This window comes from Emys orbicularis, chromosome 11, assembly GCF_028017835.1.
Source record: "Emys orbicularis isolate rEmyOrb1 chromosome 11, rEmyOrb1.hap1, whole genome shotgun sequence".
NCBI lineage: Eukaryota > Metazoa > Chordata > Testudines > Emydidae > Emys > Emys orbicularis.
Window position 1 is genome coordinate 60374541 of NC_088693.1, and position 24877 is coordinate 60399417.

General features: G+C 42.4%; 1 protein-coding gene across 2 annotated transcripts in view; it reads right to left on the minus strand.

Annotated features, from left to right (window-relative positions):
• Window positions 1-7858: 7858 nt before the first annotated feature.
• The window catches only part of RAPH1 (Ras association (RalGDS/AF-6) and pleckstrin homology domains 1), an 89033-nt gene continuing 72014 nt past the window's right edge, over window positions 7859-24877 (minus strand). For both annotated transcript variants that reach the window (XM_065413713.1, XM_065413712.1), the window contains 5 exons: window positions 23914-24024; window positions 17771-17869; window positions 16468-16588; window positions 15255-15397; window positions 7859-9808 (listed from right to left, as the gene is read on the minus strand). In XM_065413713.1, coding sequence (XP_065269785.1) covers window positions 7859-9808; window positions 15255-15397; window positions 16468-16588; window positions 17771-17869; window positions 23914-24024 — 2424 coding nt within the window. The remainder of the gene's footprint in view (window positions 9809-15254; window positions 15398-16467; window positions 16589-17770; window positions 17870-23913; window positions 24025-24877) is intronic.

The following is a 24877-nucleotide window of genomic DNA, read 5'->3' on the forward strand; positions in this document are numbered from 1 at the left end:
AGAGGGGAGGGGGAGCAGTCCCATTCAAAGATAAAATGTGCAATTTTTTTTTAAAGCAGTAAACATATGAATGTATTTACAGCACACGCTTGCTGCACAGACAAATCATCGTAATGATATCTTCTTACATGTGCATCTCCACTATTATAAAGGACACCATCAGTGGCTGCTAACAGTTAGTGTAAGCCGTGAAACAAGCAGTGATGTTCCAGTTAATGCTTGTTCCGTGGCAGTTCAACAGACAAGAGTTACAACTTATGAAGAAGCAGACAGGAAAACCAACCCCATACCTGCCCTACAGTCAAACCCCAGAAGTGTTGAAGCCCACAGTTTTGCGCCCTTTCTCACACTGTCAAATGCTGTGCCTTGCACATGCAACATTGATTGAATTCTTTTCGGTCAGTTTCCAGTCTGACGTCTATGGCAGGGGCGTGTGGACCAGAGGTTGAATTTGCAGAGGGGATCGCACCTACATTTGAAGTTTTTCAGGGGTCCGCAAATGAAGAAAGGTTGAAAACTACTGGTCTAGATAATTATTACACTACAAATGTGCAACAGCATCTACTCCACAGGGCCACAAGCTGCCACCTCTTGCAAAATACCTGCCTTAGCTCTTCATGCTGTACATTGGCACCTGCTGACCTCTTTAATTTCGCTGCACCCCAACTCCAACATGCTCATTCTCAAGAACCAAGAAAGCAGATAACGGCTACATCTTTGGTAGACAGCAGTGTAATCACAAAGAAGTGCAGCTAGGGCAGTGGTGGATAAAAGACTCATGGTAGAGGACGAGGTCAATTCTCATGCCTTCTGAAAGTATACTCAGGACTTAAAACACCTGGCAGAAGCACTGTTGCATCCACCATGCCGCTGAGATTGTAGTCCCAAAAAGGGGGTTTAAATTTTATACTAGTAGTTCCTTATTCCAGGAACACTATTTGCAAGTCATTCATTAGTTATTCTGGTACTGCACCCCCCCCCAAAGCAAGGCGGGAATGTGTGTTTGGGTAATTGACAGTCTTTCTGCCCAGCCTCTGCTGCATCTCCTCTCAAGCGCCGTACACAGGCCTGATAGGTGCTAAACACCCACAGCATCCATTCACTCCACCTCCAACCCCAGAATTAGGGCCTATGTGAATCCAGGTGGACCATTACTGGCTCCATTCTCTGTGGTGTTTTTTTATTTAAATATACAAGGAATACATGTATTTACAGTACTTATTTTCTCTTCAAAGCTTAACTAAGATTGTAATTCATGAGATGTAACAATCAGCAGAACCCTTTGCTCTCAGCACCACGTAACTTGGTATTGGAATGCTTTGCTGGTTCTCCCCCTCCCCCCAAATGAAGAGACTTGAAAGGGAAATGGCAAGTCACTTTACAACAAAAATGCCGATGTTATAAATAAAAGCTTTACAGACAGGAATCTTCAGGGCTTAAACATTTCAAAGGAAACAGAAATAACATTTCCCCTGAAGTGTTTGCCACCCATCTGCTCTACAGCATCCTCCTAATTTGAGAGAACCAGGAACTGAAAATGAGTCTAAAGAGAAGTATATGAGACTATTTTCACCGTCCAGCCTGAGGGAAATCGCCCCCCCCCCAACAGAAAATAAAAAGCGACGTAAAATATTTAAAATCATTTCAATGTTAATATGCTAGAGTATTAGTAACAGTAGAGGAATACTGCCTAAATTACTAACATGTACCCTTCAAAGAAGAAAAAAAATGGACAGATTATTTGGGTCTTTATCTCAGGTTATGGCTGGCTGTTGAATTAGAGTTCATAGTATCAAAACTTTGAATAGCTGAGATTTCAGCAAATTCAGTTTTATGGAAAAGGAAAACCTGCATGCTGAACATTTGTGAAGTTGCAAAAAAGATTTAGAGTGAGTTGCAACAACCCCAATGCAAATTTATAAACAAGTGTTCTTGGATTTAATTTTCAGTAGCGCTAATAGATAGACTGGAACATATTATGGCCAATTTCACGCAGAACTCCAGCTCAAATGGGAGTTTTGCTCCATCAAGGACCAACAGACTTCTTCCCTATAAAACCAACCCTGCAAGCTGATACTCATCTACCATGGAACATACCATGGTGATCAGCTAGTCTGACCTCCTGTATAGCACGGGCCCTAAGACTTCCCTGAATTAATGCCTGTTTGAACAAGACCCTACAAATATTCTGTTCTGAGTCACCCCACTGCAAATCCAGAGCAACGGCATTGATTTCAGTGGAGGTATTCTGGATGGAGTGGTTGTATCACGCAATAGTCATTTAGATTCCTATATGTTAGGGCTGCATAAAAAACAAACTAACAAGATAGTGTCAGCTTCAGCTGCATGAAAAACAAGTTCACCTTGTCGCCCGCTAATGTAATAGGGCTCTTCACAGTTTTCTGTAACAAGTGGAAAAAATCATTTTTTCCTTCTAGTGCTGAGCCTGCACTTTCACTTCTCTTCTAATGGAAGAAAATAGTTTCAACCCAGACTGAGGATGACTGTTCTTGGATTTAATTTAACCCCTGGTCACTGAGGTAAAAAGATGAAAATAGCTTCTTACTGTGCAATGCTAGAACATCCAAGCACTGGACACTAAAGCAATTTCAAAACTACACTTGGCTGAGAATTGTTTACATTCCTTTTTCTCTGTTCTGAACCTAGGGGACAGTCTGCTTTTTTCTGCGCTGCACTACAAACAGGGATCGTTCTCTCTGGGCACATTATGGAGGTGCTCTCTAGCTTTGCAGACCTGCACATATTCAGTGCAGTAAGTTGACATATTTGTTACATTCAGAGCTCAAATGTCCATCCGTGACAAAACAACAGTGTTTTACAAGCAAAACATTACCAAGGACACCATGCTTGTGTTTGGATGATCAATGCTCTCCACTTTCATGTTAAAGGGCAATGTGCTCCTACTTGCTAGAGGACATCAGCAAAACACGTCAGCTATTCCTCCAATTTACATGTAAACTCATCCTGGAAAGTGTGTACTTCCACACTAAGCTATTTTAAAACACCTGCATTTCAATCACTCACACAATAACTGTTATGATCTTTATTCAGAGGATCAACTACATGTTAAAAGTACTTTTTGTAATTAATTGACAGTCTATGAAATTAAGCCTGGTCGGTCTTTCTAAAGTAACTGAGTCCCAGCAAAATATACCACAGGACTAACTATGGCTCCTGCTGCAATTAAAACAGAGGCAGAAATGCCCCTTTAGCTGGATGGCCACAGGTGCTACCAAGGAGAAGCAGCACCAGGATAACTTTCTCCCACGTGAGCACTGGGATGGGCCAACTCTGTGTTTTGGAGTCATCGTAATTTACCCTGAAGTGGCTCCCTGGTTTCTGGTCCTCCACTGTTTCTGTTTCAGTACACACTTGGCTTTGCTTTTTACTTTCTTCTGACTGAAGATGTTTGGATTGAATGAATTCTGCCCCCTTCTACTAGGCTGTGGCACTTAGCAACTAGCGGTTGCTACTTGCTCAGACAACATTCGAAGGGATACCCAAACTTGGCTCCAGTTCCTCCTATTGCTCCTTTTACAGAGCTGTTCCCTAGTCCTCTCTTCTCTTTCCCCCACTTACTCTCTGACCTCATCAATTCTCACAGTACTTATTCTGATGCCTCAGACTTGCCATTTAGCCCCCGAGTTCCACCTTGTCCCAAACGTAAGAGAAATCTAGTGGCCTGTGACTGTGATATATGTTCATGTCACTCTACCTCCTTCACTCAGCGATTTCTTCCTGCCTATTTTGTATTTGTCAGTATTGCCATACAGTAGGCGCAGTCAGCTAGCTAACCTAAAGCATCACTGCCTGGCCTTGCTGTATTGAAAGCACCTCTGTCCTGTCTTGGCTGGCTTATGTTTAGCAAAGTGCTCTGAAAAACACACTCCTTTTATTCTCACATCAATTCTAGTCCCTCAGGCAGCTGCAACTCCAAGCACCTTGCAGACCCATCAGTGTTTCCTGATTAAAGGTGAAAAAATGTTTTTTAAATAAAAAGCTTCAGATTCTAAATCATTAACAATGTACACAGGCTGACTAGAATAGTCACATTTTCTTACATGGATGTCATTTTCTCTTGTGCTTCCATACTAGGATCTATCGTAGGGCTTGTGTTTCTCCTACAAGACTTGTGAAAATACTGTTTTACACATTCAAACATTAATTAGTCCCCACAACACCCCAGTGAGGTAGATTGGAGTTATCCCCATTTTCCAGATGGGAAAATAGGTATAGAGAACATCACAACAGGCAGGAATGCAGCTCTGGGATCAGCTGCTCTTGCAAGAGAAAAAAGCACTCTGAGTGGAGGTCCTAGCAAGTGGCAAATATTTGTTTAAAAGTAATTTAAACTACACCTGTATTTTGTTAATAATATGGGATCAAACCATCTGCTCCATTTGTCTAAAGTATGGCTGGTGAGCTCCAAGGTGCTATGCTGACTAAATCCAAATTATGGTCAATTTATGGTCAATATTCTTTGCAGAAACTACTTTCTCGCTACGAGAGAGGAAGCAAAGGGGTTAAAAGAGAGGGAAGAAATGAGGCAATTTCCAAATCAATGAGCAGGGAGAAAATTACTTGCAAACAAGGCTTATACATTTGAACACTAGAACAGAACAGCAAATAAGCTGGAAAAGCAGTTGCCATCAGGATTCTCAAGGTTTGCAATGGCAAGCAGGTTATTTAATTTTTGCCACCCTGTGGTCTAGTTTCAGTACACTTCGTTGATAGCATTGCAGCCAGTTTTTACTACTTAGCTTGTACCAACACTGGACTGGGGACAGACACTAGCAAAGACTACAGCACCTTGAAGAAGAGTTTTGCCAAGAACACAAATGCTGAAAAATAAGGGGTGGGAAAACCAGAACTCAAGGAGAAGCTTCAAAACCCCCCCTGCAGTGACCCTATTTTAAAAGAGCACTGCATCTTTTGGTTTATATAACTCATGCAGGTACAGAAATAAAATACATGGGAACTGTGGACATTCACTGCATTAACATTTCTTCAAAGACACAAAAGGTTGTCGGATTGCCCAAAGCTAACAAATAAAAAGATTGAGTTCCTGTTCCACTCACTCTTTTTGCTGCAAATATGGAGTTCTGTTTTCTGACTTCCAGCAAACAGTGGCCTGCATTAGTGAGCACAGATTCAAGGTCCCATGGGAAACAAATATTAGACAAATGAACCTGATCATAGGAAACAGAGAACAGTTCTCATCTGCCTTTGAAGACATTGCATTTAAAGACATTCCTCTGCCATAATTACGAACAAGTGCAGATCCCAGAGGCACCTACATCAAATGAATAAAAGAAAGAATGATAGGGCTGACACGCACCAGTGGAGTTATTGGGGGGGGGGGGAGGGGAGGATGAAGATAAAAGAATCAACTAACTGATTTAGCTCCCAGAGAACATGGGTGCATGCTGGCAGTGATCAGTAGGTAAACTTATCAATAAAAACAACGAGGCTAGAATTCCTATCTGTGCACCTTTAACTCCACTGGAAGGCGCGAGATCGAGGGCCAGCATACAGTGCAAGCAGCAGGAGGAACAATGTAGAAAATTACAGCACCCATTAATTGTAGCATAGTTCAACAATCTTGTTACTAAGACACTAATCAGCTAACTGAGCATGCTTAAAATCAACAATGCCAATGCTTTTAAGGACACTTTATAAGCACAAAAATAGTAGAAATAAAACTTTTGTGAACAGTTTGAAAGATACAAAAAAGTGCCTTTCCACAGCAGTGCTTTAAAAATGCACACAATGGTATATTCTTATTGCTCAAATAAACTACTCTAAAATATTACAACGATTTCCTGGAGGTGCTGAAGCAGATTCAAAATCATATGAAACAGGTCAGCAGAGACAGCACCACTCATTTTCTCTTTTCACAATGCACTTATATAGAACTATACAAGTACAGATGTTTTGTGACAGCTTCTTTCCTAATCAAACACTCATTTCCTCACGTGGATTATTATTATACTTTTAAAAAGGGGGAACGCTGTAACGATGCTTCTCACATTGACAAGCCCAAACGGCAAATATTCTCTCTTATCAAATATTAGTTTCTACTTTATCGATGCACGTGATCTATTGTAGCATTGCTTGTGATTTCTGGGCTGCTTTCTTGGTTTCTTGTTTTAGAAAAAAATAAGAGCATTTAGAATTTATTTTTGAAGGAAAAAAATGGTAAAAATCTGAAAAAAGACCCCAATCTTGATAGTGTCCCTTTAGTGATCAGGGAAATTCACACAAACGAGCATGTTAAGGTACAGCGCTAATATTGGAGTTATTTTACAACGTACACTGTACTGCACATGCACGAGATGCAAGATCGCTTATACTAACTATACTACCATATCACAATGTCCGATACCCAGGTAAGACTGCACAATCAAAAACTAGCAGATTACAAGAAAAAGGATTCTATTATTTTGATCTTATGGTTGTAATCAGCAATAAATAAATAACAAATCTAATAAAGTATTCTATTTCCACCTATTAAGGCCCCTGATGATCTAACTGGATTCTTAACAGATTTTATCAGCTCCCAAATTATATATTTTTTCAGTCATCTTCCATGACTGCCAGAGTGCAATTTGTTAATTAATAGGCTTATGCATTTGTTGCCGTCTCAAAAGGTCAAAGAAAACAGGTTCCCAGCTATTTGTGGACCGAAATTACCACTCCCATCCCTCCCTCCCCAAATGAAAGCTTCAGGCTCACAGCTGGCCAATTACACACAATGCTTCCTCAAGGGTTCTCAGCCATTTTTTGTAAAGATAATTCATCTCTTCAGGCACAGATAAGGTGAGCATCTATATATGGTGTGTGCATGTGGCAGAGAGTATTACTGAATACAGAAACATACCTGTATTTTCAATAAGATGTTCACATGTACTGATGATGTATCACATGACAGATCGTTAAGCCTCCCAATGTGTCAAAGTAAGGAATTGTGGCTACCAGACTTCTTACCACATTAGAATGTGTATTGGATTGGAATAATATATATGTATCCCACTTACTGTACGGACAAGGAACTTGGAGCTGTGAGTGGTTTTCAACTATTTGGAGGGGGAGGCTCTTTATAGTATAAATATATTTCACTCCAGCCCATTATATATAACTTTTTTTTTTTTTTTTTCTCAAAATGTATTTATTTTCAGTAGTATTATGACCAGAATGTTTTGGTATGTTGTGTCTGTATTCTCAATCAATTGAAAATGTACAGATACTGACACAATGCTTCAGTTCTGTACCATTTACCCGTCACAAACTGCCAAAAGATGCTTTTTTGATTTAAAGTGCCCCCTACATCTTCATCTTCATGTAAAGGTTTGACTGGTTAGAGTCCAATTCCGAGTAATATATACGTCAGTGGACTGAAACAATAAATACAGAGCTACAAAAACATTCTGGTTATCTTCTATAACTGCGACGTAATATATCACAATCTATTATATAACTACATTTATAATACATGCACAAACGTATCTCACATGGACAGACACTACAAAAAATTTCTCTTTTTTCTTAAATGCAGAAAAAAGTAAGAAAGGTTTTTGGTCCAATCCATATGAAGGATAAAAGAAATTGCAAGGGAGAGGACAATGCCCCTCCACACCCTTGAAATAGTCAAACCCAAACCCTCAAACTTTTTGGACTAGTTCTGAAGGGGAATGCATACAGTTACCCTTTGTGACAGTGGGAGACCACGTCTTCCTCATGTTATCGCACAAGTCACATGTTCTCTCTCCACACAAAGTACAGATTTGCTGATTGTAGAATTGACTGAAAGTCAGGCAAAATAGAGTTCACCTAGTGATTACCAGTCCCTAGACAGCTTGGTGTTCTGATCCCTTTTGGGGGGAGCAGGCGGTGGCCCCCTCCGCAACGTTGCATAGCCTGATATATGACTGCCTCCATAGCTGCCAGTCTTTTGCTGGTCCGCAAGCAGTTCCGGTGGGGGTGGAGGCAAGGCCATGTCATCCATCGTGGCAGTCGGCTCTGTTCTGGACACACGGGAAGAAGAGAGAGAGCCATGCCGAGTGATGGACTTCCGCTGCAGAGTCCTGTTTAGGTCTGCCAGGAAGCCAGGCTGAACACTAAGGCTGGACTTGGGCGAGGTGGGCACTTGTGGACTGACCGGCCCCTGTGATTCCATGATTTCTGACTGCGTAAGCCGGGTGCTGTCATTCCGCTTGGGACGTGTGGGCGGAGGGGCTTTTTTCACTGATGATTTAGACCAGGGCTGAGGCTGGGGATTAACAACAGCAACTTTTGGAGAGGTGCTACCTGAAAACACGGATGGGATCTCTACTGGTGGTAAAGGCAGATCTATTTCTGGTGGAGGTGGTGGAAAGTCTGAATCGGATGGAGGAGAAGGAAATTCTACCATGGGATCCTTCCCAGACACTCCTACTGCAGGTACCTTTGCTGAAATACCTCCTTGCTGAAGAACTATAGGCAGATTCACCCCAGAAAGATTTAGCTTTCCTGGCTTTGGAGGAGCTGCAGGAGGAGGTGGAGGCTCCTTGGAAGGAGATCCTGAAGGCTCTGGTGGATGTGCAAATTTGCTGACAAGGCTGTCCACCGAAGGTCTCTTAGATTCATGATACTCAGCAGAGCTGCTGGATTTGATGCTAGAGTTTCGTTGAGGTGTTGGAGGTGGTTTCTTCCCTCCAGGACTTGAGGTCTTGCTGGCCTTTTTGACTGGAGATCCCGCCTTGTCCAGGGTAGGAGAAGCTGCAGAGGGAGCTGGGGAAGGTGGCGGAGGAAACACTAAGCTGCTCTCAGGTGGAGGAGGAGGAAAATCAGGAGATGGAGCAGAGGTGGGCTGCCACTTGGGCTTTGCTTTCACTGCTGGGGGAGACTGTGGCGCCCCACTTACTGGGACAGGCTTTAAAGGCTGAGGCTCTGTGGCTGGAGGGGTCGGGGGAGGTGGAAACTGACTGGCTATCTGCTTCACAACAGATGGCACAGGAGACTGAGGGGATGGGGGAGGTTTAACAGAGAAACTCTGCTGTTTTGGTAAGGTGGGTGGGGGAGTAGGCCCTGGAGGAACAGGTGCTGGTGGAGGAACTTGGGAAGCTGTGAAATTTGGCTGCTTTTTTATTGCAGGAGGGGGAACGGGCCCGGGTGGCGGGATGTGGGTCACGATGGGCGATGCTGCCTTTGCACTTGCCTGCGTGGGGACAGGTAGAAGGGGTTTAGGAGGGGCTGGGGGGGGAGGTGCTGCAGGCACAGGAGGAGGGAGAGGGGGTGGTGATGACACAGCCACTGGAGTAACGTTCTGTGGAACCTGATGGATTTTGAGAGGGGGTGGTGGTGGGGTGAACGGTGGCACTGACGGAGTGCAGGGGGCTGGTTTCAGCTGTGCCATAGCTGATCCGGGGGTAGGTGGAGGAGGAGGTGGGGGAGGAGGGGGAGCCACCAGCATGGGCAGCTTTCCCAGCGCTGGGGGTGGTGGCATTTGCTGGGTGATGGGGGGAGGTTTAAAGAGAGGCCCAGCATGCTGGGAGGCATTCTGCAGCCTCGTGATCGTGCTGTACTTGACAAACAGGGGGGCTGCTGAGCCGGTCGAAGGCGTAGACTGGCTGGGAAGAGGTGGTGGTGGTGGCGGAGGAGGGGGTGGAGGAGGTGGGGGTGGTGGCGGTGGGGGTGGTGGAAGGGGAGGCGATGGCTGAGAAGCTGTGTATGGGGTAGCCACTTTAATTTGTGGGGACATGGCAGGTGCAAGTGAAGTGAAGGGTCGGCTCACAGACTCCATTTTGGCCTAAAAGACAGGGAGTTAAACAAACAAAAAAACAAAAAACAAAAAAAGAGAGAAAGAGAGAGAGATTAAGAGAGGGTATAAAGGCAAGTTCTAAATGTCTTTGTCATTGAAAAAGTAAGATGCAGACTACAGCATGCAGGAAACGTAAGCACAACAATGCAGCACAAGGAAATTCTGAACACAGACAAGATGGAGGAACTAGAGTGCGCTCATGGAGGGGGTGGGGTGGAGATGGGGGTCTCACAAGGACAGAGTCCTAGGTTTACTCAACTATATGCCTGAACAATAGGAGGAGATGGATTGGAGCTGAAGTTTTCTGATCAGATAGCAGTTCAAGGAGGCGGCAGGTGCATTGTGTTTGGGTGTTGAGCACATACAGAAGTGAGGCACGAACCCGCGAAGATTCCTGGGGGCAGACCTGTGTGCCCATGCAGAATCCCAGTAATGTTCATGGGATTCCAGATGGGTAAGGGATGTACCCAGGGAGATCCCCTTGCAGAGAGCCCTTAGAGAGGAAGCCATGCAGAGTAAGAGAGACGGCAGATGGCCATTCAGGTCCGTAAGACTGAATTTGGACCAGGCTGATGCTAGGCCTTCAAGAGCACCTGTCTTTCCACGATCTCGACCTGCATCAGGAAATGCTATTATTTTATGCTAGCTGTGGTGATGGCATTATGCTGCTAATGTTTTGATACATGGAAGCCTGAAAATATTCTGAGAAGTGTGCAGGACACTATAGGAACAAGCTCCACATGCTGGTACATCGAGACATTTTCATCCAACATGCACTGAAGTTCAACAATGCAGAGAGAAAAGGGGAATTTTATGGAAAAATCCTCAAACATTCTGTATAAAATAATAAAAAATTTGATACACAAAAACTGTATTGGTAAAGAAGAGCTAGACATGCAACTGAATGTAACAGAGAGAGAGAGAGAGAGAGAGAGAGAGAGAGAGAGAGAGAGAGAGAGAGCAGGGATGAAAAGAAATGGGTTGAGAGAGGAAGGAATACTGCATTCTACAGTCCAGCCAATTCATTTGGTTTTATTCAGTAGCATTAGGGTTAAAGTTTTTTAAATTGTAAATCTAAATTTCTGTTAAAGATTAGAGAACATAATTATATTTACTCCTAAGGTTTGTTAACACCACATCCTCCTTATAACATGGTCCCCCTTTGAGCCAAGCGGTGAGTTTCATGATGATTGTAATAGAAAGCCTACTTAATAACTGATGCCAAAAACAGCTTACTAGAATGCACAGCCACAGTTACTAAACATTTTATTAGGACACATTTTGTCAGTGCCACTATATATTATGTATCAAAGGGGTAGCCGTGTTAGTCTGGATCTGTAAAAGCAGCAGTGTGTCCTGTGGCACCTTATAGACTAACAGACGTATAGGAGCAGGAGCTTTCGTGGGTGAATACCCACTTCTTCGGATACATCCGAAGGCTCATGCTCCTATACGTCTGTTAGTCTATAAGTCTTCGCTGCTTTTACTATATATTATATATGACTAGCTAACTTATATGAAAGGATTTGCATATCAGTTTGTTATAAGGGTCAATACATGGATAGTTCTATATCAACTCTTCATTTGACTGGGAGAAAACTGAAATATTAACTTATAATGAAATAGGTAAGACAAATAGAATAACTTATAATGAACGTGGCGTGTACCTCTATTTGTCAAATTAAGCTAGTAAGGTAAGGAATTGGACAAAACCCTGGAGCAATTCAGCAGGTTCAAAAGAAAGATTAAGATTTCTTAAAAGGGTTAGTCTGCAAGATTCTGGTAATGTCACTCAGATTAATGTGCTTTCAAAACAGCCCCTGACCTTAATTCTGCCCTGTATAAGGCATGCCGGGCACGCAGACCTTAGCTGTGTTGGGCTTCACGTTTGACACCTGAGACAGTAAGGCAACAGGAGAAACACAAGGAGCATCAAACACAAAGAGGGTGACAGAAGCGTAACAAGCACGCATCGGCATGGCAGAGTTTGCAAAGATTGGGAATTAAAGACTACATGCGAGGGTGTTCTGTGACCCACTTTGTCTTGTCGTTTAAAAACCACATTCTGAACTCTCACTTTGGCTCTTCTTTTGTATTGCCATCCTGGCTATATTTAAAATTGGAGAACTGCTCGTAAACTAAGGAAATAAAAAGATCAACCTAAAAAACACTGTATTTGGTGTCCTTTACTGTACTGACCTGAACTGGTTAATAAAATATTATTTGGCAGATATACAAGTCTAATTATTCAGAAATACAGAATCATTCATTTGCTCCAACTGTATTGTCAAAGAGCAATCTTTTTATAAGCAATTGGATTACCATATGGTTTTTGAACATGCTTTTAAACCTAAGATACAATTAAGCATGAAGAATTTTGCCTGGCATCTAGGAGGGCGATTTTTACACAAAGCAATAAACACATGGAATATTGAGGAAAGGACAAAGAACAACGTCTCTGAACTTTAAAAAAAAATGCACAATGATTTGTAACAAATTACGAAAGTGTGTTCAGTGAAATTTGGTTTATAAAGGCCTAGAAGATAATTAATTCTGTGTTTCATTTTTTTTTTCTTCTCTGAGGCAGTTAAAACTAGCTTATATTTGCAGTTGTTAATTCACAATGGTGAGGTGTATCTTTAGGAATATTTAGAAAATACACCAATGCTATTTATAAGGAGAGAGCAGCTACTACAGTTTGTATATGCAATAGCTACACTATTGGTGAAGTATTTTTTGGTATGCAGAATTACTCTATATGCATGGATCTGGGATCACACAGCACACTGACAAAATACACAAGAACAGCTCCCCTTGCTCCATACAGTGTGTTAATGCCTTTATTAGTGTTTCCTTTTCTGGGGCCCCTCCAAGACCTTTTTTGACCTAAAGGATTCTCACTATTCCCTGTCCCTTTATTATTCACAATCTCAAACTTGCATTATGATTCTCCTTCTGCTCAATGGCCAGACTCCCTCTGAGGCTCCTCAGTGTTTTGTCTGACTGAAAGATAACCAAGCAATGAAAGGCCTTCTCCTAGCAGAGGACTGATGACCTAGGAATGAGAGACCAAGCACAAGTCCCATAATGATCCGACTCCGGGCTACAACTTGACTGTCAAGCCAAGCCTCCATTCTGAAACTTTTCATCTTGCTTGGTTTCCTTTAAAAGCTGCAAACGTATTGTGTGGACACTATGATAAACACTCTGGCACTGCTGGAGTCTAGCCAGTCAATGATCTGCTTTTACCAGGAATGTTTCAATGTCATTCTAACTGCCTCATCACAACATCAATATTTCAGTGACAATATTCTTCCTCCCCCCTTCCTCCCCCCAATATATCTTAATTCTTATTATCTCCTTAATTCTTGGAGCTCTGGTATTACTGAGGTCAGAGACCCGGACAGGACCAAAATTAGGTACTATAGGCAGTAGTGATTGTTGCATTTAAAGTTATAACTCAATCCTTCAGTTGTAACCCCTTACACTTAACTTTTTCAAAAATGTACTTTTGAGATAAAACATCACATACTTTGCATAAGTGCAAAGGTCAACTCTGGAAATTTTTAGGGCAATCCATTCACCTGTGTTGGGCAAGTGTGGGAGAAATACAATTTTTCTTGTTTGAAAAAAAGTTGTTCCACTTTTTGTTGCAGACAAGTAGCTTCAATTGCTGAATTATAAAACTTCAGTCTTTGTACATGGATAGCCCTCAATAAGGAACAGTCTAAAAAAATTTGTTTTAAAAATTGCTTTAATCAGATATAGTATAAATTCTCTTAGGTTTTGGGCACTATGGAGTTGTAAAAATACATCATCACGAGTCCACTGTGCTCCAAGAAAATTAAATGCAAAAAACTTTAGTGCAGTAGGAAGGTTTTTCAGGTTTAAAAAAATAATAATCAGGAAATGAAAAGTTACAGTTCTCACAGCAACATTATCTCGCCCACATTGCTGTACCAATTCAAATTTTCAAGGGCAAATGCACTTTTGCACATGCCCAACACCGGATTAGATTATGCATGTCAGGATCACAAGCATGGATTGGTACATGGCACACAAATGATCAGCTCTTGTGCACTTTTAAAAGTTGGTCCACAGTATGCAGAATTTGTTACTACTAGACTCAGTACTGAATGATTAGATTTATACAAAAAATAACCCTCCCCATCAAAGACTCTAGATGCTCCAACAAATTATGAAAACGTAAAAGGTATGTGCAGGGTAGATGAGTTAACATTGCTTAGAGAACTATAACTTGTATGTTTCTTAACTTCTGCATATTTGAATTTGCATCAACTTATTTTCTTCATGTAGTTATATATTCCACAACCTCACATCACCACTGGAGGACAAAGTGAGATCTGTATGCTTTTTCTTTAATACATGTTCCAATTTTAAAAATGTTGTCTTTTGTCAAATGAATTCAGTGTCTGTAACAGATGCAAGATTGACAGCACTGAAGGAAGTAGTCCTAAGCATCTCTCACATTGTCCTGCCAATGTACTTCAACTCTGACCTGACACTGTTAATTCAGATTCTGTGCCTGTTCAGCGCCTGGGCATCGATGCCAAGACTGCCAACAAAGTCATTCATAGTTGCAATTTTTGTGGTGTGTTCTGTTGTTCACGAGAAATTGCATTAATGACTTATTTCACAACGGAGGTGTAAAACTTTTGGTTATTACTAACCCAGAGCAGACCTGAGCCAGGCAGTCAAGAGCTGAAATCCTTTATACCCAATTACTAACAACACGAGGCATCTGCTCTCCTCTCACTACCCAATTACTACTTCTGTTTCATATTTTGTCTACAGCATATTAAAACTTTCATGGAACCCAAATAAAAGCACATAGGGGAATACCACTGGAGCAGCTTTCAAAACAGGCTCATGTGTCTGTCTGCTCCTAGCGCCACCTCTTGGTTGTTCTCAAGGACATGACTCGTCTCTTAAGTAAAAAGAGATCTTCCTGAAAGCATTTCATTCAACTTTTTGGCAGTTAATGTTTTTGCTTGGCCTTTTTTTAAACACTATTCAGTAGAATTTTTAAGCCATGGCTGTTAGGGTGACCAGCTGTCCCAATTTTATAGGGACAGTCCCGATATTTGGGGCTTTTTCTTATATAGGCTCCCATTACCGCCCACCTCCTGTGCTGATTTTTCACACTTGCTATCTGGTCACCCTAACGATGTCTTACACCTAATAATTGAAAATGGCTACAAAACCCCTCGCGTATAAAACCTGACAGGACGCTCAAGAGGTGACTCATTACCCCAGAGAAAGCTACATCTGAAAAAAATTATAATGCAGTATGTTGAAAAGGTGGAGTAAAAAGAGAAGAGAATCCCAGTAAAGATACAGATGAGAAGAGATGTCACTCTGTTTCGTACATTTTGTGGGGGTGTTGGTTCTCATGCTAAAGTCTTCTTGTTACCTTGCTGGACTCTTCCAGCTGAGTGCCTCGCTTCCAGGCCTCAGAGAAGATAGAGCTGACAATACTTTGGGAACGGACATGGCCAGTTGGTTGGGTGTCAGAAACTCCACTGTCAGATTGATTAGAGTGATTTGACTGAGACTCTGTTTAAAAAATATGAAACACAGGAAAAAGTTCATTTTTATCAAAGTCAGTCAATGAGTTTGTAATGTGACACTTTCATGAGTGATACTTGCTAGGCACAGAGGTGACAGGTTAATTTCATGCCTGCTAAAACACATTATCTCACCGAACGACATTATTTCCACTAAAACACTTAGCTCATGGTCAGACACACTGGAAAATTGCTGGTCTGAAACACCCCCCCTACACACACATCCAAAAAAACCAAACAAACCCCGACAATCACACCTGCAACCTTGTGAAGATAGCAGCTTATCAGTTGTGTTATGTGAAGACTATCCTGTTCCCAGGCCTTGCAGAAGCTTCTGCTCATGTTGCCTAGCCCAAGGATGCCATGAAGTCACAAGAGTTGTAACTTAGTCCTGGTGACTCACCAGATAGCTTTGCAATGCCCTGTCCATGCAAACATAACCGTTCTACAAATAAATTGTTTTCAGTAGAACTATGCTCGACTACCCATTGCAGGCTCAAACCCAATTCCATACCATTGTAAATTAGCTGTAAACAATGGAGGTAGAGGTGCAAATTGTTAACTAATTTTTGAGCAGCTATTTGTCTTAAAAATGAGCTCGTCACGGGACTGGGACCAATGTTTTAAAAAGTGTGTGTGTGAACAGGTTTGTGGCGTTTCTGCCTTTGGGTAGAGACTATTTTTCATGTATTTATCCCACCAAAGCAGTTTAAAAACTACACACATCTCCACTCATCATGAAACACAAGCCTGGGATGTAATTTTTAAATTGGCGAGGACAGGTGTGAGGCATTTGAAAAGATATTTCCTTTTCTCAGTTTCAGATAAATTCTCTTTTGGGCTGTGAATGAGAAAAGGACATTATATTAATATCAATCACAACTAGTAAAGAATAGAACAGAATGAATTGCTTTTTGAGATTAAAGACAGCCTAGAAGTACTGGGACTATGTGGAAATAACTAGTCAAATTCACTAGTCTTTTCTGAAGTTTTCAAATGGTTTCCGAAGCAAACGGTATTTAACAGTGTTCCCATTATGGGTCAGGCTATTATAGTTACCTGGTAAACTGGAAGAGCTGGATCCTGACTTGATACTGGAGCTTGACAAGGAAGTCCAGTCATATGCTGACTCTGTCCTCTTCAGTGCTTCCTGGTAGTTCACATACAGTTGCTTCCCATACTAAACAAAGAGAGGAACAATAAAATTAACAACTGTTTAGATTGTGCCTGTTTCAGCTGGTTGATTTATGTCCCAAGCTTTTTTTGCCCACTGTTTCTTTCAGACATGATAAGCAGCAGTCTCTCTGCAGAGGCACTTAGGCAGTATGATTATTTTTCAGTAGAGGTTGTGTTTTTCATTTAGTTTAAGAACAGCCACATTGTCTTTTTTCTTTTTTATAATCTAATTGCTTAGAGAACTAGAAACAACCTGGTTATCCTGGAGAAGAAAATGTCAAACAATCTGATAACATGCCAGTGCAATAAAATCATCTACTTAATCCACTGAGCCAAGGTGCTGGTTCTAAGGGCACGTCTACACTACCCGCCGGATCAGTGGGTAGCGATCTATCTATCGGGGATCGATTTATTGCGTGTACTGTAGACATGATAAATTGATCCCCGATCGCTCTCCCATTGACTGCTGAACTCCAGCAATGCGAGAGGCGGAAGCAAAATCGACGGGGGAGCCGCGGCCGTCGATCCAGCGCCGCGAGGATGCAGAGTAAGTAATTTTAATTCGATCTAAGATACGTCGACTTCAGCTACGCTATTCTCGTAGCTGAAGTTGCGTATCTTAGATCGATCTCCCCCAACCCCAGTGTAGACCAGGCCTAAGTAATCATTACCTCAACTACTAAGTCTCTATTTTTGATATAGCCACCTTTCTCAGATCCATTTATGAGTTAGCCCAAAATGAGTCAGCACAGCTAAAAACTAACAGTGATGTCTCATGTCTAGTGGGACTTTACTGTGAGATCAGAGAGCAGGAAGAGAGCGATTAAGGGGCAGAAAAATTTGTATAAGCACCTAAAGCAGGAATTCTGGTAAAGAAACGTTTATACTGTTGATAGACTTCAAAAAAGAAATATGTACGAAAACTATCGTGGAGCTTCAAGTTCAGAATGGCTAGATATAGGGAAGTTTATAAACAGATAACATGCATTGTCTCGATAATTGTTTCAAACAAGTAACATCTGACCCATAGCTGATTAACTTCTTGATTAGTTAATTTTATGTCAGTCTTCTCGCTCTCCCCTCACTGACACATCATCTGTCTCAGTAAGATAATATATAGGTAACACTATTAAATAGCACTACATTGCAATAATTGAAGAGGAATAAAATGATTCAGAGTAGTTACCTTAGCAATACGGATGCCATTTATCCACTGGTGTAGAGTTCTCACATCATCACAGCAGAGATATTTGATATACTGAGACTTCTTCTGAATCTGAGGGTGCTATAGAAAGAATATTTAGTCTATCAATATTTTAATCTAAAGAACATTAAGAAGAAGAATTAAAGAGTTAAAAATGCCATTCTTGAAGAGTGGGCTTCAAAACACTGTTATTCAATCCTTGGCATTGCTACTTTCAAATCCAGTGGAAAATTAAAGCAGGAAATGCAAGAAAAACATTCATCTGTCAAGGTTCAGATCAGGACTTCCTAACTGTTGAAACTGTGAAATCATTAAAGATGGGATCTATGCAGTTGGTAGGGTGGGGTGTTGCAGAAAAAAACAATACTTGCCACCCAAAGTGGCAACACGGGGACTGTCTGGCCAGCACCCATTTCAGGTTTGCAATACCATAAAGGGGCTGTTCTTACAGAGTTTTGGTGTAGGAGCTAGTCTGTCCCCTTGGAATCTTTGGAGGTGGTCATGCACTGAGTTGAAATGGTCAGAAAATTTCCACTTTCTAGAAGCTGCAGGAGGGGAAGATGGCTCTCTCTGATGCGGTGGAAAAGAAAGGGTTAATCCATTTGATCTTTACCAACACATGCATCGTTGAAGGAGATGGGAAGAAGAAAGCTAATAATCCACCTTTCTATACTGCCAAAACCAGGCTTTGAAAAAACAAACCCGCACTAGCTTTTTCCACCTCTAACTGTCTGGAGAGTGGAAGAACAGGGTTTGGTCACTGGTTGGCACGATTACTTTTAACAACAGTTTAGCACAGTTACTTTTATTAATATTTTAAATACAAAAGCCTGTAAGATGAAAACTAGCTAATATTTCTGCTTCAGACAGTCAAACTACTTGCCATTCCCTCCTCCCCCCCATAGAAAAGAAACACAACTCTGCACAGTTTATTTAGAAAAATATTCTATTTCAAATTCAGTCTTTGACACAGATTCAAATAAGATCAGTATATTTGTTTTTCAAATTCTGATGATGGAAGCCACTTTGGCTGGAATACTTGGTCATTTCTCGTTCAGTTTGTAAGAGTTATGTGTCTCACAGCTGCCAGTATCTCTATTAATCCCTTCAACAGATTACGGTTCAGTTATACAAAGGTTTGCTGGATGATTCAAAATATCCCCATTTTCTTAAAGGTTATCTTTTAACTCCTTTTAAGAACACTTGCTCACACTATATATTCCAGTGAACACTGTTGTTTGTGTCTCATTTTGAGTATTTGTGAAATGTGAGACCGAGATATCTCTCTCACTTCAGGTGTAGAACATACAATTGGTCTCATTCTACTGTTGAATCATTAAGCACTCCAGCTTTTACTAATCTTACTATCAATTCCTTTAGCCTATGTGTAGTACAGCAAAAAAAAACCCCGTACAGCTCTGCTCAGAATGGAGGCATAGAAAAGTTGAATGACTTGCCCAAGGTTATGTAGCAACTTAGTAGAAGACACAAAAATAGAGCCCTGAATGCTGATTCCAGTTCTCTGTCCCAACAGCTGATCTAAAAAAATTTCTGAACTTTGTCTCAAATTGTACCGTAGCTAAAAAGAAGTTCTCCCTAAAATCTGAACTTCAGGATCAAAGCGTTAACGTTATAACTTGGCATATAAAAGCTACAGCCCACATTTGAGGGCAGATTCTGCCACCCCTAGTACTTTTCTAAATCACTGAAACTACTTGTGCAAGATTCAAACATGAGTAAGAGGAGCAAAATCTGGATCTTTATCATCAAGATTTGACTGCTTTGGTAAAACGTGTGCAATCTGGGTTTTTTTCTTTCAAACTGCCTGAATGTAAGTAGCACAAAATTGAATAGCTATAAATAAACCATACTCTTCAATCTGTGAAACACTGCTTCACACTGCTGGAATGTAGGTGAGAGAAGGCCCAATACTACTTAAAATCTCACGTTAACTGTCTGGTGATATACCAACACCATGTTTCACTTACACCTCAAAAAAACACTATAAAAATTAGACCAGCTAACCCCATCACATGCATTTACTTAAACAACTCACTGCAATTCTCTAAAATTAATGGGAAATTTTTGATTTGTTAAAATTTGAGTTAAGATTTTTTCTATGGCTCCATTTACACTCAGAATGGTAAGAAAACAATTTTAATAAATTTATTCCAGTAAGATTTGGCCCAGTACTAGGGTTACCATACGTCCGGTTTTTCCCGGACATGTCCGGCTTTTTGGTAATCAAACCCCCGTCCGGGGGGAATTGCCAAAAAGCTGAACATGTCCGGAAAAATACCGTCCGGGCACTTCCCCTCCCGGGCTCCAGCTGCTCTGCTCCTCCCCTGACTCTTCGGCTCTGTTTAAGAGCCGAGCTGCCCGAGTGCTACCTGCTTCGGGCAGCCCCCTTGCCTCCGGACCCCAGCCGCCGGCCAGGCACTTCCTCTCCCGGGCTCCAGCTGCTCTGCTCTGGCGGCGCAGGGTCCGGAGGCATGGGGGCTGCCTGAAGCCGGTAGCGCTCGGGCAGCTCGGCTCTTAAACAGAGCCGAAGAGTCAGGGGAGGAGCAGAGCAGCTGGAGCCCGGGAGGGGAAGTGCCCGGCCGGCGGCTGGGGTCAGGAGGCATGGGGGCTGCCCGAAGCCCGAGCGCTACCGGCTTCACGGTTTGTCGGGCAGCCTCCAGACCCTGCGCCCCTGGCTGCGCGCTTCCCCTCCCGGGCTCCAGCTGCGCTGGGGAAGCGCCGGCCAGGGGCGCAGGGTCTGGGGGCTGCCCGGCAAACCGTGAAGCCGGTAGCGCTTGGGCAGCCCTTTTCGCGTGGCTGGGAGGGAGGAGGGGGGGTTAGGGCGGGGACTTTGGGGAAGGGGCGGGGAATGGGTGGAGTTGGGGCAGGGCCGGGGCGGAGTTGGGGTGGGGCCGGGGTGGGAAAGGGGCGGGGCCAGGGCCCCGTGGAGTGTCCTCTTTTTTATTTTTTAAATATGGTAACCCTACCCAGTACACTGGCTGGCCAAGAAGTTATAGAAAACAGCTCAATGAGAGCCACATCTAAATCATGTAGACAGGAAATGACTACCGCTATGATTATGTCACTGAGGTCAAAGAAGTCAGGGAATCTGTGACTTCCAGCGACCTCCGTGACATTTTCTACCCCAGGGCTGGATCTCCCAGGTGGCCCCCCCACAGCTCCCAGGCTCTGCCCTGGTGGGGGGTCCCTGCAGCTCCCAGTTGCAGTGGGGGACCCCCGCCCCACAGCTGCCCCGGCGCAGCAGGGAGACCCTGAAGTTCCCAGCCGCAGCAGACAGCGGGGTGACCCCCCGGAGCTCCCGGTGGGGGCGGGTGATGGGATCTCGCAGTAGCCCAGCTCCTGCAGGCGGAAGAGGCTCACACTCGCTGCAGGTGGAGGGAACCCCCTGAAGCTCCCTGCCGGCATGGGCAGTTGGGGCCCCCCCTAGAGCTGCTTGGCCACTGTGCAGGGGGAGATCCCGGAGATCCCACAAATTGCAGCAGCGGGGGACCCCGGAGCCCCAGCAGCTTTGGGTGTTGTACCTGCCTCCCTATCCATTTTGACAGGGATATTTTTAGTGGAAGTTAGGGACAGGTCACGGGCATCCATGAATTTTTGTTTATTGCCTGTGACCTGTCCATGGCTTTACCAAGAATATCTGTGACAAAATCTTAACCTTAGAAATGACACACTGGAAACGTAGGCATGATCTGTACTTGCCTTGATACTCTGCATTCTGGAAATCAATTTACATCAAATAATCTATAAATATTCACAAGTACTTAAATCTCCGCTTTTAATTGCTCTCAATTATCTGCAGAGGAATCATGTGCCAATAACTTAAGAGGACATGAAAAAGAATTTTCAGGTTAGATTTTAACTAATGTTTCTTAACCCAAATATGAAGTAAGTATTTTTACCTCTAACTGTGCACAAATATATGATAAAGTGTCTCATGGAAAGATATCATCTTTCCATAAAGTTTGTGGACATGCACTAGAATAACTGACATGTCTGCTGTTTGGTCATCGCATATGCAATGAAATGTGAGATGTGACCAATGACAGAAAACAAGTAACCGTACTCCTGTTAAAGGGGAACAATACCCATTATCCCAGGAGCGGCGCCAGAGTTTTTGCTGCCCTAGGCGGCAGCGCTCCTCTGAACATTCGGCGGCAGGGGTCCTTCCGCTCCGCGTGTTCGGGGCACTTCGGTGGCGGGTCCCGGAGCGAGTGAAGGACCCGCCGCCGAATTTCCGCCGAAGACCCAGAGTGGAAGGACCCCCCGCCGCCGAATTTCCGCCGAGGACGGCAAAATGCTGCCCCCCAAATCCTGCCGCCCTAGGGTCGCCTAGTGGAAGCGCCGGCCCTGCATTATCCTCATCCAAGCACCATTTTTAAGTTCATGAAGAAACATTTCTTACCATGAACACACAGTGAAAAACTGTTTCAAAATAATTTTGAGTCTACCACTGCCAACACCATTTCTAACATAAAAATATGGGAGTCGAATGGAATAGATCCGAAGAAAGCCTGGCACACCTTAAAGACACCTGACAGCATTTCAGCTATTAACTCTGTGGTTTAAGATCAGAGCTTTAACTAAAATGTTGCAACTGAGCAACTGCTTTAACCACATTTGTTTCCTTTACTACGTGCCCCCATTTGCATTCCCCTATATGAATTTTTCAAATCAGATCCTTCTCTGGCATGCAGTGTTCCTAAAGAACACATGAATAACTCATCTTTGAGCTTTTTGTAAAAAGGACGTTAGGCTGGTGTATACATTGCAAACTTTACCCTTTAGGTTTAAGGTAGTTTAATCTATGAAAAAGCTTATGATACTATTGAAGGTTTCTAAGGACGTTTCCCTCCTACACAAAAATGAGCAAAATTAATGTCACTGCAGCTTCTGAAACAGCCACAGCCTAAGCACATTCTCTCCTAGCCCATAGGCCCAGAGTAGGTGTAAATATGGCCATCAACATGGGTATGAAATGAGCCCCAACAAGAAAAGGGATAGGTATTCTTGGGACAAAATGCTCCAGTCCATGTCCCCTCCTGCCTATCAGCATCCTGGAAAGCTTCTCCCTTTCCCCAAACACATGGCAGCATGATACCTCACTGGCCACCTGACTCCTGGCAGCATTGTAACCGTGTAACCACTCTGTGTGGGACAGAGGAGAACACATTGTGGGACCTTTTGTTTCAAGCATTTTTATTTTTTTTGCAATTGTCAGTGGGAACATATTATTTAATGTAATACTTTCTAAGCTCCTTCTCGGCCCTTTTGTATGTGTGTAGATCATTTATAGAGAGGAATCAGCCAGCTATTTGGGGGTGTGGAACAGCAAAGACCTCTGCAGCCAGTTCTCCCTTCTGCATTGCTCCACTGTTGCACTTTATCCCACTCTGTTCCATATACTAGGACAGGGGTCGGCAACCTTTCAGAAGTGGTGTGCCGAGTCTTCATTTATTCACTCTAATTTAAGGTTTCACGTGCCAGTAATACATTTTAAGGTTTTTAGAAGGTCTCTTTCTATAAGTCTATAATATATAACTAAACTATTGTTATATGTAAAGTAAATAGGGTTTTTAAAATGTTTAAGAAGCTTCATTTAACATTAAATTCAAATGCAGAGCCCCCTGGACCGGTGGCCAGGACCTGGGCAGTGAGAGTGCCACTGAAAATCAGCTCGCGTGCCGCCTTTGGCACGCATGCCATAGGTTGCCTACCCCTGTACTAGGAGGTAGCATTAACACACAATAGAAATGTATTTTTCAACGTATTTAATGAGAATATCACTTGCTCTAGGATTTCTAGAAATGTGGTATCTTTAAACAGACTGAATTTTTTTCATAATTAAAGTTGTATTCCCGACTGAAAACTCTTGGTTAATTTTCCATTAGTTACAGCATAGTGGAAAGCACGCTCTGCATTACAGCCTGTCTCAGCATCCATTAACTTTCTGTATTAATTCCTCTTACCTCGTCACAACTAGAACCTAGTTAGAAGAATCTAGCTGTTGGAGGATTCTAGACAAAAGTAGCATGTATTTAAAATTCCTAGAGCACCTTTATACTTGCTCTGTTTGGTAAAACACTTAAAAACATATAACAAATTACCTTCAGCACTAAACAGTAATCTGTAGGTGCTTTGTACTTGTTCCGATAGTCCTGTCCGTAGTAAACATTGACATGATCTAGCTGAAGAAAGCACACCAGATCTCGCGAGACCTATTAAACACACAAATATTCAGTTATGAAAAAAATTAATAAGGAAAATCAGAGCCACAATGAAAAACCTTGATTTAAACACTGCCAGCTTTTCACTCCTAGGCCTGATCTACACACAAAGTTGCACCAATTTAACTAGCAGTGCGACGTTTCTCCAAGTTTGTTAAACTGGGGGCAACTATGTGTGAGGACACTCTTACAATTGGTTCAAGTTGCCAAGCTAAGCCAACGCAAGCATGTGCCCACATGTAAAGTTGCACCGGTTTAACTAAAATGAGCCAGTTGAATTGTGGGTGTAGACAACCCCTTAGACTGGAACGACAAAGAGCGAAGCACATTAGTCCGAGTGGATGCACCAGTTCCAAGAAGCTACATTAACAAACAGTTAGAACTGAACTAAAACAAGAAATCGGTGCTACTGAAATTCAGTAACAGCTAATTTTCCAAGGACAAAATCCCTGTATCTGAATTTTAACCAATAAGAAGTCTAAAAAGTGAAGAATTACGTATCACAGATGGAGGAAAATACTACAGTTATCTGAAACAACTTGCCAGCATGTTCCAAAATGTTTAAGATGTTTCTTATTCCATTCACATGAAAAAACAGTATTGTTAATTAAAATGTTGAATGAATCATTAAGACTAACAAACAATATGCAAAGTGGAATAGGGCTATACAGAAAATCCTTGCATAAGATTTTATGTTTTTAACTAGGATATGCTTTTTCAAATCTGTGTATTTTTTGTGCATTATTAGTTCAAAACTTATTTGTTTGTTTCTTTTGACAGTATTATATTCCAAGCCACCACTGAAACTTAAAATGAGCAGAGGGTCAACAGGAAAGGTCACATG